At 40.5% G+C, this 15,611-nt stretch overlaps 1 protein-coding gene across 1 annotated transcript in view; it reads left to right on the forward strand.

Annotated features, from left to right (window-relative positions):
• UBR5 (ubiquitin protein ligase E3 component n-recognin 5) overlaps nt 1–15,611 on the forward strand; it is a 147,121-nt gene that overhangs the window by 87,985 nt on the left and 43,525 nt on the right. Inside the window, exons 21-29 of the mRNA XM_062188161.1 lie at nt 3,982–4,192; nt 5,254–5,380; nt 9,243–9,394; nt 9,831–9,926; nt 10,290–10,413; nt 11,475–11,572; nt 12,693–12,841; nt 13,696–13,787; nt 15,200–15,346. Of these exons, the coding sequence (XP_062044145.1) occupies nt 3,982–4,192; nt 5,254–5,380; nt 9,243–9,394; nt 9,831–9,926; nt 10,290–10,413; nt 11,475–11,572; nt 12,693–12,841; nt 13,696–13,787; nt 15,200–15,346 (1,196 nt within the window). The remainder of the gene's footprint in view (nt 1–3,981; nt 4,193–5,253; nt 5,381–9,242; nt 9,395–9,830; nt 9,927–10,289; nt 10,414–11,474; nt 11,573–12,692; nt 12,842–13,695; nt 13,788–15,199; nt 15,347–15,611) is intronic.

The following is a 15,611-nucleotide window of genomic DNA, read 5'->3' on the forward strand; positions in this document are numbered from 1 at the left end:
ATCAGCTTTTTAGAAAAGATTTTTTTATATAAAAGGTGGGTTTTTAAAAGCAGGTACTGGATAATGGAAATTTAGAGATCTTACAGGTAAGAATGATCCAGGTTAGACAAAAACAATTATCTAGGTTGAACTCTTAGAAATTTCAGAGATCTTAAGAATATAGATGCTATAAAGCTTGGTAACTGGATATCACCAATAGATGAAAGAATTAACAAGCTTTTGTCTTGAGGGTGGTTGATTTTAGAGAGGAAATATAGTAGGAGAAACAACTGGTAAGGGAAGAGGATGAGTTTAATTTTTAGTGTGCTGCAGTTGAGTATTTATTAAATGTAGAGGTCTCATCATTGGAAGATGTTGGAGCAGTTTGAATGAAGACTGATATGGTCTTTAAAAGGGTACCTGATGACATGCTGGGTGTACTTAGGGGGACAGGGTGAAATATCAGAGACAAGTTAGGGAGCTGTTAAAATAATGTGGGTGAGAGTTGATGTGGACTTGGCCCAGTGATGACACTGTAGGTACACTAGATATGTTTTGGAGGTAGAACCAACAGGGTTTGCTGATGGCTGCAGGAAGTAATGGCAGTTACAGAAAGTGAGAAGACAAAAGATTTTGAGAGAACAAGGTTGCTATTTCTGAAGGTGAGGCCTGTCGGGGTGAGGAAAGGTTCAGTAAGTAGGGGGTGGCATCAGAAAGTTGGTTTTAGACTTGTAAAGTTCAGGCTTTGAGCCAAAGAGGAGATGGGAGAGAAAAAGGTAGCTATCTGAGTCTGAAAGCCAGGAGGGGGAAATAGACATGGGACTGTTATTTAAAGGAATTATACTGAAGATCATCAGTATTGTGGATGAAAGGTCCAAGGACTGAGCCATGAGAATACTCGAATCATTTAAGTGTCAGGATGATAACATTTTGAGAACCAGCATAAAAGATCAAGAAGGGTCATCCATAAGAGTTGGAGGACTGCTGGACTCGGGGGAATTCTAGAAGCCAAAAGAAGAGTATGTGTCAAGGTATGGCAAATGATGCTAAAGACTGGATAAACTGGATACTGAGTACTGACTCGTGGGTTTGACACTATCTCCATTATTGTTGATAGCGGGAATGAAAGCCTGATTAGTGTGAGGTATGCAGAGAATGGGAGGTGAGGAACTGGAGAATTTTCTATAGAGGGTGGAAATGTAGCTTAGTAGAGGGATGTACACCCTTCAGTAGGTTAGAGGTGGTTAGTAAACTTTGTATTAAAACTTCTTTTCAACGATTTACTTGAAAGACAGAGTGAGGCAGGCCAGGGTGTGGATCTCATCAGGTTTACTCCCCAAATGTCTGTAATAGCTGGGACTGGGAGCCTGGAACTCCATCTGGGTCTCCCACATACATGTCACAGACCCAACTGCTTGAGCCCTCACCTGCTGCCTCCCAGGGTGCTCATTGCAGGAAGCTGGAATTGAGAGCACAGCGAGACTCCTGCCGTCACTCCGGTGTGGGATGTGGGCACTTCCCAAGTCTGCACCCCACAGCAATGCTTGCCCCTGTTTGGAGCCGCACCCAAAGTAGACTGACTGCCGGTGTTGCTGAGAGCTCCTGAGTTGTTGTTTGTAGACATATTTTCATACATCTTTGATTATAATCTAGACTGACAGTTCCAAACTGTAGGGGTCAAGGACAAGGAGATGACTATGATCTGAACTTGACGCCTAGAAATAGTCTTCCACTCGTAAACTTCATAGAGTTTGATATTTTAGAATCCAGATTTTCAGTTGCTTGTGAAAAATGAGGCCTGGTAAAAGTAGGCCCCTTATCCCCACCTCATGAAAACATTAGACTCCGGCTTTTCCAACCGGTTTGTATTGGCTCAAGTTCATTGCAGTCCCTATGACCTGTGGTTTGTTGCTGAGTCATTTTGTTGCCATTTATCATAGGGCTTGTTTTACCCACAGCCTCCTCCTCCCATTTTTGTTACTTCAGAGTTGGGCATTTGATTGTGTGACACCTGCACTTAATCAGCCCCGTAGGGATAGACAGCCAGAGTGTCTATCTGTGTACCTCAGAGACTAATACTTAGCGCACAGTAGACGCAAAGACATTTTTTACTTTGTGCCCTTTGCTGTAAGAATAAATGACAAGTACAGCGCACAACCCAGCTAAAAGTGATACTGCTATCTGTAGTGTGAGCATCTATGTATCACCTTGTAGGCTGGAGCTGAGAGCTTCCTGTAGAATGGCTGCTTCTAACCCTGAAGATAGTCTAGATTGTCTCAGTGTGCAACACACTGTCTTTTAGTTGCCTTTGAAAATATTGGGCCTTTGTTCTTTAGAGAGACTTTGACATATCTTCTTTATGAATGTTGTATAAATATAAATTTCCCGATTTGCAAAGTTAGCATCATGTGGTCCACATGAACTCTGGAGCTGTTAGGTTAGTTCAGATCCAAAATGGCCTAACTCCCATGTGGTAGGGACTGGAAATGTTTTCTTATGGAGGTGTGCACACACACACACAAACACACACGCATGCACGCCTGCCCAAGCCTACCCAGTTTTATTTCTTCCTTCAATTAAGGCTGCAGGAGGGTAGAGTTTATTTAGGCAGTTTTCCGGGAGGGGAGGACAAGTTATTCAAATGCTTGCTTGCTTGCTTGCTTGCTTGCTTTATTTATTTATTTCAAAGAGTTACACAGAGAGAGGAGAGGCAGAGACACAGAGAGAGGTCTTCGATCCACTGATTCACTCCCCAATTGGCTGCAACAGCAGGAGCTGCGCCAATCCGAAACCAGGACCCAGGAGCTTCTTCTGGGTCTCCCACGTGGGTGCAGGGGCCCAAGGACTTGGGCCATCTTCTACTGCTTTCCTAGAGCTGGATCGGAAGTGGAGGACTTGAACCGGTGCCCATATGGGATGCTGGCACTGCAGGCAGCAGCTTTACCCACTACGCCACAGTGGCCCCTCAAATGCATTTTTCTTTCTCTCTTTTTTTTAAAGATTTATTTATTTAACTTGAAAGTCAGTTAGAGAAGGAGAGGCAAAAAGTGAGATAGAGAGAGGTCTTTCATTCACTGGTTCACTCCCCAGATGGCCACAACAGCCAGAGCTGTGCTGATCCAAAGCCAGGAACCAGGGGCCCAAGAACTTGGGGCATCTTCTGCTGCTCTCTCAGGCCGTAGCAGAGAGCTAGATTGGAAGTGGAACAGTCAGGACTGGAATCGGCACCTATATGGGATTCTGGCACTGCAGGCAGCTGCTTTACCTGCTACACCATAGTGCCGGCCCCAAATGCATTTTTCTTTTAGTACTCTTTTCCTATCTGCTTTTTTTTTTTAAGTTCTTGCTTTGAGTTTATAATTAGCAAGTGTATATTATAAATCATTAGTACATTGAGTTCTTAAAGTACGTTTGAACTTCTTAGTATGCTCATGTTTGGAACTGACAAATGCGTCCTATAAATACTTTAATGACATGTTTTATAATGATGTGTTTATTAATGTGTGTTCTATAAATATTTTATCTGTTGACAGGTAAGTACCCCTCACCTTTGGGAATTACACTTTGTCATGATTCCTGGGAAGTTGAGGGGTTTGGTTTTCATGTACTTAAGTATAGTGTAACCTTTGAGAGCATAAGAGAATGATGGCAAGCCTGCAATAAAATTTGTACTCTGTTTAGTTGGCTAGCAGTGTTAATAGAATTCTGAAATTCTAATTTGGTGGTTATATGTTGAGAACCAGGGATTGACAAACCGTGGCCCAAAGGCCAGCTCCAGCCGCTCCTATGCACGGTGCTTTGTGTATTGCTGCTGCCTTCCTGCTGGGCTGTTCTTCAAGGGCCCTCACGCTGAACTCCTTTTGCCAGGCCAGCCTGAAATCTCATCTTCTCATGTACAGAGCTGATTATATGATTGTCTTGGCAAGGAGAACTTTCGTAATGTGCTATTCAAATTCACTGAAGGTTGTCGCGTTCCCCCCGCCCCCGTTTGTCTGAGCACAGAAACAAACCTTGATGCAGCACATTCTCCGCTGTGACTACGAGGCCTGTCGACAGTACCTTGTGAATCTGGAGCAAGCCCTTCTTTTAGAGCAGAACCTACAGATGCTGCAGACCTTCATCAGCCACAGATGTGACGGGAACCGGAACATTCTGCACGCTTGTGTATCGGTTTGCTTTCCAACCAGCAATAAGGAAACTAAAGAAGAAGAGGGTAAGATTAGGAAGACTTAAAAGAGCTTTAGTCAATTTCTAAAATAAAGAAGAGCAAGTTACCATAAAGAAGGTGTGTAATTTTGCAAGATTTTCAGATTTTGGCTTTCTCAGAAGGTAAAATTGCCTGAACTCTTGTTCGGATGGATGTGTAGGAGCAACAGAATTTCTCATCAGTGTGTTTTTATTGTCTTATTCTTTTATGTATTTTAATTTTTAGAGTTTATTGATTCATTTATGTATTTGAAAGAGTGACAGAGAGATCTTGCATACACTAGTTCACTCACCAAATGGCTGCAGCAGCAGAGCTGGACCTGAAGGCAGAACTTGGTCCCAATCCTCCACATGCATAGCAGGAACCCAACTGCTTGAGCCGTCACCCATTGCTTCCCAGGCCCATTAGCAGGAAGTTGGATTGGAAGTAGAATAGCTGGGACTCATATCAGCACTCTGATATGGGATGCAAACATCCCAAGCTGTGGCTTAGCCCATAACCCACTGTCCTACAACAGCAGTTCCCACTGTACTCAATCTTATTTTTGACCCATGGAGATTGGAAAATAAGGTAGAATAAGGAAATAAATCATATATTGAAGGTCATAATTGACCTTTTTTTTTTTTTAAAAAAAAAAAGATTTATTTATTTGATAGAGAGGGGTATCTTCCATTTGCTGGTTCACTCCTCAAATGGCTACAATGGCTGCAGCTGGGCCGATCTGAAACCAGGATCTAGGAGCTTCCTCCGGGTCTCCCACATGGGTTCAGGGACCCAAGGCCATCTTCTGCTGCATTCCCAGGCCTTAACTGAAAGCTGGATGGGAAGTGGAGGAGCCAGGACTTGAACCAGCGGCCATATGGGATTCTAGCACTGTAGGTGGAGTCTTTACCCGCTATAGCACAGTGCTGGCCTCCACGCTGTCTTAAGTCTGGTTCTCAGGAGGAAGAGTGAAGTAACTGGTTATCTAGTATGTGAATTAGAGCACTAGTATATGTACAAATCTGCATTTGGTAAACCTGTACATGAAGCTTAAATTGATCCTAATTTTTTCTCTTCTCTTTCAGAAGCAGAGCGCTCTGAAAGAAATACATTTGCAGAACGGCTTTCTGCGGTTGAGGCCATTGCTAATGCAATATCAGTTGTTTCAAGTAATGGCCCAGGTAGTCGGGCTGGATCATCAAGTAGCCGAAGGTAATGTGATTTTTACCAGGAAAGTTTAATTGGAGAAAAAAAACCACTCAAGTACAGAAAGCAGTGTCTCTCTTTACCTATCTTCTGCATGAATTGCTAGGTTGTCCTTCTTTGTTTGGGTTTTGGCTTCTTGCAGTAACACCATGAGAAAAGTACCTGATGATAACTAACTTCAATTTAAATCTAGAACAGTAGGCTCTAAAACTCTTCAAAAATTTGAGATTACTTACACAGGTAGTTCAAATTTGATTCTTTCAGTGTGTTCTTAGTTCATCATTATTCTTGCTTCTTAGAAAGCTATTCTTTAGTTTTTGAAGAACAGGTAATATCATAATGGATAGACCCTCTATCTTTTATTTTCAGATTGCTTATTGAGGTCAGTTTCTCAGATTTCTTAATCATCTGGGATGAAATGAAAGGCTGGTGATGTGTGTTATGAATGTTTGGTGTTTTAAATTTTCTGAGTTGTGAGAAGCACAAACCTTTATAACACGTTACAAATTAATAGATGTTTCACTAGTTGTTGAATATAAATGATTCAGGATATTCTCTCTCTGTAGGAAAAAGCACACTTGCCGTAGACAGAGGAAAGACAAAATTCCTTGCTACTGTCTGATCATTCATGGAAGCCCTGCGCATGTGTGCTATGTGCTAGGTTGTAAATTCTGCCTGAGGACCCTCCTTGCCTGTTTTGTGTTCCATATTCATCTTTCCCTTTAGAAGTTATTATTCTTAAGTTGGCACAAAGAAGGCTTCCAAGTTGATAGCTTCCCAGGTTCAAAAACATCCTGAAGTTTTTGATAACTCTTATCTTTATGGGTGACTGAACTTTAATTAAAAAAATATAAAGACGTAATGTAAACTATACAAAATGGAAATTATCAGTAGGCAGGCAAAGTGGTCAAAAATGGAAAGCAACTTTAAATTCATCATCAAGAAATTAGTGTCTGGATTATTTCAGGTATTTCATTTCCTCAGGGAAATTACAGGTGCAAATCAAGTTGGACTCTGATATGCTTGGTCCAATGCCAGTGCTGCCATCTTTTTTTTTCATATAAGGAGTATTTTGAAGGCAAAGACTAAAAGGAGCTTCGAGAGTGGGTGATGCGTCGCTCACAGAGATAATTTGCTGAGTAAGCTCCTTTGAGGAATTTGCCGAAGATTTCACTGCAGTGCTCTTTCCCAGTCCAAACTCAGGGCTGCCGATTGAACAGATGAAAGCACAGGAGTCTTATGACCACGCCGGGCAGTAGGAAGTGCACAGACTCTGCTTCACTGGAGTGCAACCCTCCTCTAGCCTACCATGGATTGTCTAGGCGGTGCCCCTTGATGAGTGTGCAGGCTGGGAGTCGGGAGCTGTAAGCTCCACGCTGGTGCAGTTTCAGTATTGAATGGAGCACTGCTAAATGCCTTCCGATGATGATTTGACTCAGCAGATGTGTTATGTGGCTCACTAGTTCTGAGTCCCGAGGGCAGATTGAGTGGAGAGCTTGACTGATGCATCTGATTGCAGGTGTATGTACTCTAGAGATGTTAATCTGGAAGACACATGACCTTCGCTTTTTTGTCACAGTGTTATGTTTGAACATGACTGGATTCTAAGGCTTCTGTAGCATGGATATAACGTGCTTACAAAGAGGAAAGTACATCATCCTTGAATTCTTCCATATTGTCAGAAAATACGATGACTCCAGGCAAGCATATACGAAGAAATGTCAAAACTCTGAATCTTAGCAGCCAAGGTGGTATCTCCTCAGTATTGTCCTCAGCCATGAGGATACAGGTGAATCTTCATGAATTGTGTACAGCATCTTGAAGAATAATTTTCTTTTTTGTTTTTTTGTTTTTTATTTTTTAAGAATCTGTATGAGGAGCTGGGCATTGTACTTAAAAATGGTCCCAAGACCTAATGAAGAAAAGAGGTTAAGGACAATTTTTAAAATGACAAAGAATGACCCCCTCATTTAATATTGAATTGACTACATGACAGCAACAAAGTTGGGAGCTTGCAAGTTCAAGATGAGACTATGGTCTCAATTTATCTTCATTACTCTTAATCTACTTTAAGTTAGAGGTTGGAAAGGAGCCCACATATGTTTGATTTGTCCGGTGTAGTGTTACAAACTCTTTAATTTGAATGCCTTTCCATGAGCAGGTTTGCCTCTAATTTGCCACTACTCCATATTTCTTACACCTGTCTACCCTGTACTCCTTTATTTTACCTTTCTGACCCAGTAGGCATTGACTGTGGGACCCTGGTGTAAGCATTTATTTTCAAGTGATTCAGAGTGCCTCCCAATTATTCCCCCCTCTGTGCTTTGAGTACTATGACACATTAGGATACCAAATGTCTGTGTCGAGGTTAAGTAGAGCTATATAGGAGCATCACAGTGTGAATAGGCACCGTGGGGTGTGCTGTTCCAGGTAAGATGCTCCCCTTTTTCTCTGAGTGACACCTTTGGACAGGGAAGTAACCTTGACTGAAGCAATCGCTCTCCCTTGCTCTCGTCCACATTATAAACTCCTACACTCAAGATTTCTCAAATGGGAAAAAGAAGACATTGATAATATAAAAGAATGATCTGTAGGTATCTTTAATAGTACTGGAGTAGCTAATATATTATTTGAGATATTAAAATTTACCTTGCAGAATCTTCTAGAGTGTTTCTATTCCAAAAAGTACATCGTAACTAAGGCTTATGAAATGGATGTGTTCCTACAAGTAGCCTCTAAGAGGATGTTTTGTGAATACATAAAGGAGGTTTTTCCTACAAAATTGAAAGTGTATTGATATGGGAAAACACGTTTACACTTAGCTTAATTAATGATTATTACCACTAGAAATTCAAGTGTTAATAAAATCTTACACACATTATGCTCACCTAGTAAGATATTAGGTCTTACGTATCAAAGATGTCATGTCTTTAGAATTCAGTCTGCATGGGAGAATACAGTCCCTTATGTGATGTCTAACCCTTCAAATTGAGTGTTCTTACACATTTAGAAGCTCTAAAATTGTGGCTAAGTGAAGGGATTTGCCTTATGTGCTGTCTCTTAATTGCTGTTAGTTCTAAATACGCTAATTTTGTAGCTTTTGTGAGCTTTTATTCAGAGGTATAGATTTTCGTATGGGTAGCTACTAGTTCCCCTAACAAGTTCTCTGTGTGTGTTTATTTCTTTTTTCTCTTTAGTGATGTGCACACTGTACAATAGTGCTTTTTAAATAGCAAAGGAAAAAACATGCCCAGACAATCTAATGACATATTCTACAAGTTCTAGTTTTCATTCAGTAATTTCTTGGGGGTGAAAGTTGTACTGTTTGAAAAATAAATTTTTTTTTGTATAAAAAAGAATTGAAATTGGTCTTTGTTTTAAAACTATTCATGATGCGGATCTTAGTTCAGTTTTTGAGATCACAGAAAAGGGATTGGGTAGGTTAACTTCGTTTTGTGCTAATCAGTATGTTTACTGATGTCTATTATTAAACTTCATTCTCACTGATTCTGAAAAGGGGACAGAAACCTTTTTGTTTTAATGTTCAGCTGTTCATATGTCTGTACTGTATGAAAGATTATTTCTAATCTTACCTCATTGCAACTTTTGTTCCCTGTGCTTAAAGTTTGTGTGGGAGCTTAATAAAGTGGTTTTATTGCTGAACTGGGTGCTATAGTAACCCCAGTTTCATTTCTATCCCTCACTGACTTATTCTGTGATTCCAGAATTGGCATTTGTACTTCACTTCCCTTGCCTGGAGTGTCTATTTGTAGAACATACTTTGATCTTCTCAGATGAGAAGTTTCTATACACCTGTCATTACATGTGCACGTGGTAGTGAGCTCTGATTCTGTCCGTGTTCTTCTAGTTTGAGATTACGGGAAATGATGAGGCGATCGTTGAGAGCTGCTGGTCTGGGTAGACATGAAGCTGGCGCCTCCTCCAGTGACCATCAGGATCCAGTGTCACCACCCATTGCTCCCCCTAGCTGGGTTCCTGACCCTCCTGCCATGGATCCTGGTAAGATCTGTTTCATCTTGTTTTTAACCAAGTGGCGAGGTTATGAAAGAAAAGAAATGGAACACTTTAATGCACTGTTTCGAAATTTGAAAAGTTTGGAAGTAGTATGATAAATTATTTTATAAAAGTTTGATACTAGGAGTTTATATTTTAAAATTTAAATTCTAGAAACTTCATCAGGTACCTCTCTCACTGAAATGTTTTGTTTTATCCTGGAAAGAAGCTAGAAAGTCCCTTTATTAGGAATACATTTAGTTAAGTCAATAATTTGCTTAGTGGATTCCTTCTCTTAGAGTTTGGGAAAAAGACGTTCACTTAAGCATCTGTCCAGTTTGACCTTTGGCTTGCAGAGCAAAGCCTTAAGGCCATTTAAAAGCACATGGTAGAGCTATGTTGCCTATAATGATGTGCATCCTGCTGTTCTGTTTACTGAAAGATGGTGACATTGATTTTATCCTGGCCCCCGCTGTGGGATCTCTTACCACAGCAGCAACTGGCACTGGTCAAGGACCCAGCACCTCCACCCTTCCAGGTAAGAGTCTCTGCTCTCTTGTCTGGGCATTTGGAAGGAAGAAGGACACACTTTGGATACAGGGTTCTGTGGATCTGCACTGTTTCTGGAGGAGACTTTCCTTTGCTTGAAAAGCGTGTAATTATCTGAATTACCTTCTGTATGTCAGTGGAAATGTGCGGTATGTATGCACAGGTTTAGAAATGAGTTGAGATTTGTACAGTGTGTTACTGTTACTGTATTTATAGTCTTTGTGTGGAAGTGAGTTTATTAATAACGTTAGAGTTTCACTGGTGGTTCTTTGCCTGGTGTATTCATCTGGATAGTCTTTAGTCTGCCATGTTCACACTTGTTTTGGTACTGAATGGATCTGCTTATTTACAGGGCCTTCCGCAGAGCCATCTGTAGTAGAATCCAAGGATCGGAAAGCAAATGCACATTTTATATTAAAATTGTTATGTGACAGTGCAGTTCTGCAGCCCTATCTACGGGAACTCCTCTCTGCTAAGTAAGACTTCATATACTTCGCAATAGGAAGATTCAGCTTAGTGACTTTTAGTGTTATATAAAGTGATATGTGGATGACAATTACATGAATTTAAAGTAATATACTGGAATGTAGTATTGCATGCCCTTGGCTACTTCACTCTGTGAGATGCTGCCTTTGTCCTCCTCTTCCACTTCTTCCTCTTATTTTTTTTTTAACTTTTATCTAATGAATATAAATTTCCAAAGTACAGCTTATGGATTACAATAGTTCCCTCCCCCCCATAACTTCCCTCCCACCCGCAACCCTCCCCTTTCCCGCTCCCTCTCCCCTTCCATTCACATCAAGATTCATTTTCAATTCTCTTTATATACAGAAGATCAATTTAGTATATATTAAGTAAAGATTTCAACAGTTTGCACCCACATAGAAACACAAAGTGAAACATACTGTTTGAGTACTAGTTATAGCATTAAATCAAAATGTACAGCACATTAAGGACAGAGATCCTACATGATATTTTTAAAAAATTGATTAATTTTCTATGCAATTTCCAATTTAAAACCAAGTTTGTTTTTTTGTTGTTGTTGTTTTCAATTATCCCTCTTATTTTAAAAAACATTTTGTTTTATTTATTTGACAGGTAGAGACAGAGAAATCTTACATATGCTGCTTCACTTCCCAAATGGCTGCAAGAGCTGGGTCTCTAAAACAGCTTAGTTTTTTGTTTCATCATGCATATTTATGTCTGACAATCAAAAGGGACATAATAATTAATACATGGATTTATTTAAGGATTTATTTATTTAAAACACAGAGTTACACAAAGAGGGAGAGACAGATCTTCCATCTGCTAGTTCACTCCCAAAACAGCTGCAACAGCCAGAGCTGGGCTGGGCTGAAGCCAGGAGCTTAACTTGGGTCTCCCAGTGTTAGGAGGGAACTGGACTGGAAGTGGAAGCAGTAGGGCTGCCAGCCACACCCGTGTGGGATGCTGGTGTCATAGGTGGTGGCTTAATCTGCTTCACCACAAGGCCAACCCCTGTAATTAATATTTTTCTGTACAATTTTTCTCATTTCAGGGATGCAAGAGGGATGACTCCATTTATGTCGGCTGTAAGTGGCAGAGCTTATCCTGCTGCAATTACCATCTTAGAAACAGCCCAGAAAATCGCCAAAGGTAAATTACTTCAAGTCCTGAATGCGTTGCTTACTTTTCAGTTTGATTAGGTTGTCTTTTGTACACGCAGTAGTGTAATTATTCAAGTTAATTTCCATATGTAAATGATAAAACTGATTGGAAACTGATTATCAAGATAATTCTTGTGTCTGTGAAATTCACCATGTGTTTATAATTTTCTCAAGTATATTGTATCTTCCATCTTTCCATCAGAAAACAACTGATAAGAATTTTTTGAAAGTTTTTTTTTATAAAAGCCTAAAATACCTTGAAAATAAAAGATGGATTATTGATAGAACCTTGTTTCTGCTTAATTGGTGGTGGTGATAAAAGCTTATAGAAAAAATAGGCAAATGTCTTGTAGTTATTTCTGACTTGGAATTTCTGCTAGGTAGAAAGCACTAAGGGATATCTGTTCCTGCCATCCAGTAAGTAGTTATTTTTAAAAACATTATTGATACATCTTTTCTTTTTAAGATGTAGTTATTTATTTGAAAGGCAGAGTTACAGAGAGAGAGCGAGAGGCAGAGAGAGGTCTTGCATTCACTTGCTCACTCACCAAATGGCTGCAACAGCCACGGTTAGGCCAGGCCAGAGCCAGGATCCAGGAGCTTCTTCCCAGTCTCCCACATAGGTGCAGGGCCCCAAGGATTTGGCCATCTTCCACTGCTTTCCCAGGCATATTAGCAGAGTTGGATCAGAAGTAGAGGAGCTGGGACTCTAATTGGCACCCATATGGGATGCTGGTGCCTCAGGTGACAGCTTTACCTGCTGTATCATGGCACTGGCCCCCAGTAAGTCTTTTCTGAGATGAATTGTAGTTTGGTAACTAGAACTAGAACTTGAGTTCTCACTGCTCAGTGCTAAGGATTCAGATGGCTGATGTGTGGTGTGTTTGTACTGCCGTCATATGGGCTTTGCCTTGCTTACTTGGCTCCAGAATTGCCTGGGTTTCCTTGTACATTGACTTTACCTTTGTATATCAATTTTTTTTACATCTATAGTAGTTTCTGATTTATACTGCATATATATCAAGAGTTTTCTATTTGAGGAAAATAGTATATGGTCATGATTAAGTCCTTTCCTAACAGATAAACTGCTGTATTCTTAATCTTTTTAGCTGAAGTGTCCTCAAGTGAAAAAGAGGAAGATGTGTTTATGGGAATGGTTTGTCCATCGGGTACCAACCCTGATGACTCTCCTTTATATGTCTTGTGTTGTAATGACACCTGTAGTTTTACATGGACTGGAGCAGAGCACATCAACCAGGTAAAGTACTTTACATTTCCTTGTTTCTGTGCCATCTTCAGGTTTCATTTTTCCATTTGGCCATCACTAGAGTTACAGTTTTCAGTTCTGCTATAAGTCTGGTATTTCCTTTTATGGCATCATAACATTCCCTGCTGTTAATTTTGATTTAATTTCTAACTTAATTGCCAAATTAAATATGACACATTGTGTAAATCAGGAATCTTCACTGGGTATTATAACCTTTACCACATTTTTTTTTCTTTATAGAGTTATTGCTAGGTTCTGTATTGTATTTTAAATTTTTGTGTATTTTAATTTTATTTGAAAGACAGAAGCAGATAATAAAAGGAGAGGGTTCTTCCATCTGCTGTTTCACTCCTTAAGTGCCCAAAACAGTCAGGGCTGTCCCAGGCTGAATCAGCTGCCCAAAACTCAGTCCTTGTCTTCCACTCGGCTGGCAGGGACCCAAGTTCATTGGCTGTCACCTGCTGTCTCCCAGGGTGTGCATTAGCAGCTGGAATCAGTGCTGGAGCCGGGGGTCAAACCTAGGCACTGAGATGTTGGATGCAAGTATCCTAAGCTGTGTTTTAAACCACTGTGCCAAGCACACAGCCTCAAAATTCTTGATGAAGGGTTTATAACTGTAGACCTTTTTGGGGGATGGTGCAAATTATGTTTGTCCTCCTGGTATGCAGTGCTGTAAGATACATGTTTGCTATACTCAGGTAACATTTATATAACTCCTTGGTTTCAAAGGTGCATTCATTTTACTTTGTTGTAATTGAATTGTTTTAGAAAATACCAGAATTATTGTGGTGACACACACACAGACTGAAACATACTCTTTTAAAAGTAAACTCTTTGGCTTGTAGGATATTTTTGAGTGTCGAACTTGTGGCTTGCTGGAGTCGCTTTGCTGTTGTACAGAATGTGCAAGGGTTTGTCATAAAGGCCATGACTGCAAGTGAGTACAGTTGTAGCTTTTTTGTCTAATACTATAAACCATTTAAATTTCCCTTGCTGTATGGAATCTCTGTTTTGTCATATTGTAATTGTATAATTAAAAAATTGATGTTTTCTCAAGTTTGCCTCATTCTGTCAGTTCATGTATAAACATGTTCTCAATTTGAAGTGTCCTGTGAGTCTCCTGTCGTTTAGCAGTGGGGCAATGTGCTAAGACGGTGAGCATGCATTGTGGGTCAGTTAGTTGTGTGAGAAACATCCACAGAGTGTGTTTGTGTTCTGTAGCCAGGGCCTCAGCCCTCTGCGAATAGGGTCTTCTAGAAGACTGGTGTGGACTGTGAGCACGATGCGGGTCATGGTGCATGGGTGTGCACTCTGCCTGCTGTGCTTCTTCCAGGAAATGCAGTCATAGCTCATCTGGCAGTAGTCACCATAGCTAATTATGCGAGTTTCCACAGCCTGAGAGGTCATAAAACGCACAAGCACTAAGATCAACAGTGTCCCCGTATCAATGATAGAGATCTCAGCTGTAAATGGCCACAGATCTGTAGATACTATAGGCAGTACATTTAGATTATAAAAATGTTCTAGGCCGGCGCCGTGGCTTAACAGGCTAATCCTCCGCCTTGCGGCGCCAGCACACCTGGTTCTAGTCCCAGTCGGGCCGCCGGATTCTATCCCGGTTGCCCCTCTTCCAGGCCAGCTCTCTGCTGTAGCCCAGGAAGGCAGTGGAGGATGGCCCAAGTGCTTGGGCCCTGCACCCCATGGGAGACCAGGAGAAGCACCTGGCTCCTGGCTTCAGATCAGCGAGATGCACCGGCCACAGCGGCCATTGGAGAGTGAACCAACGGCAAAAAGGAAGACCTTTGTCTCTGTCTCTCTCTCTCACTATCCACTCTGCCTGTCAAAAGAAAAAAAAAAAGTTCTGAATTTCACCTTACTATAAGTAATTATGTAAGATAAGTAGAAAAGTTTTTGCATTGTTGCTTATTCATAATTTTGTTAAAAAATTTTGCTAATATTTTTGTCTTCCTTATTTTAAGCATCTAAAAATGATTAATCTGTTTCTTATTGATTAGGCTAGATGCTAAGCTTGGGTGGTTAATTATGGACAAGATAATCCTGTCTTAGCAGTGTTCATAGTCCTGCCCAAGGCCACAAGCAAGAACCGTCTGTCTGAGAGAGAACCTGCACTGGAGATGTGTGAATTAGGGGAGATAATTTTATGTTGCTTTGCTGACTTTATGTCTCTAAGTACTGGTTTTTGTTGTGTCTGCCTTAACAGTTACACTTCTCATATAAAACTCAACCAGAATTTTATCTAAATTTAAAGAGTTACACTTCTTTAATATCAATGTAGATCTGTTATGTTCCATCAGTTTGTTTTTGTAATTATGTATGGATTCTTTCTAGACTGAAACGGACATCACCAACAGCTTACTGTGACTGTTGGGAGAAATGTAAATGTAAAACTCTAATTGCCGGACAGAAATCTGCGCGTCTTGATCTGCTTTATCGCCTGCTCACCGCTACTAACCTGGTCACTCTGCCCAACAGCAGGCAAGTGGGGGTTTTCTTTTCTTTTTTTTTTTAGTGTTTTGAAAGTACTTTATTTTCTTAGAAAAATTACTATTTGCTTATAATTTATATGAAAATGTCAGCTTGAATTGAGCATTTTTTTTAACTTTTATTTAATAAATACACATTTCCAAAGTACAGCTTATGGATTACAGTGGCTTTTCCCCCTCTATAACTTCCCTCCCACCCGCAACCCTCCCATCTCCTGCTCCCTCTCCCATTCCATTCACATCAAGATTCATTTTCA

The sequence above is a fragment of the Lepus europaeus genome, chromosome 4 (genome assembly GCF_033115175.1).
Source record: "Lepus europaeus isolate LE1 chromosome 4, mLepTim1.pri, whole genome shotgun sequence".
Lineage (NCBI taxonomy): Eukaryota > Metazoa > Chordata > Mammalia > Lagomorpha > Leporidae > Lepus > Lepus europaeus.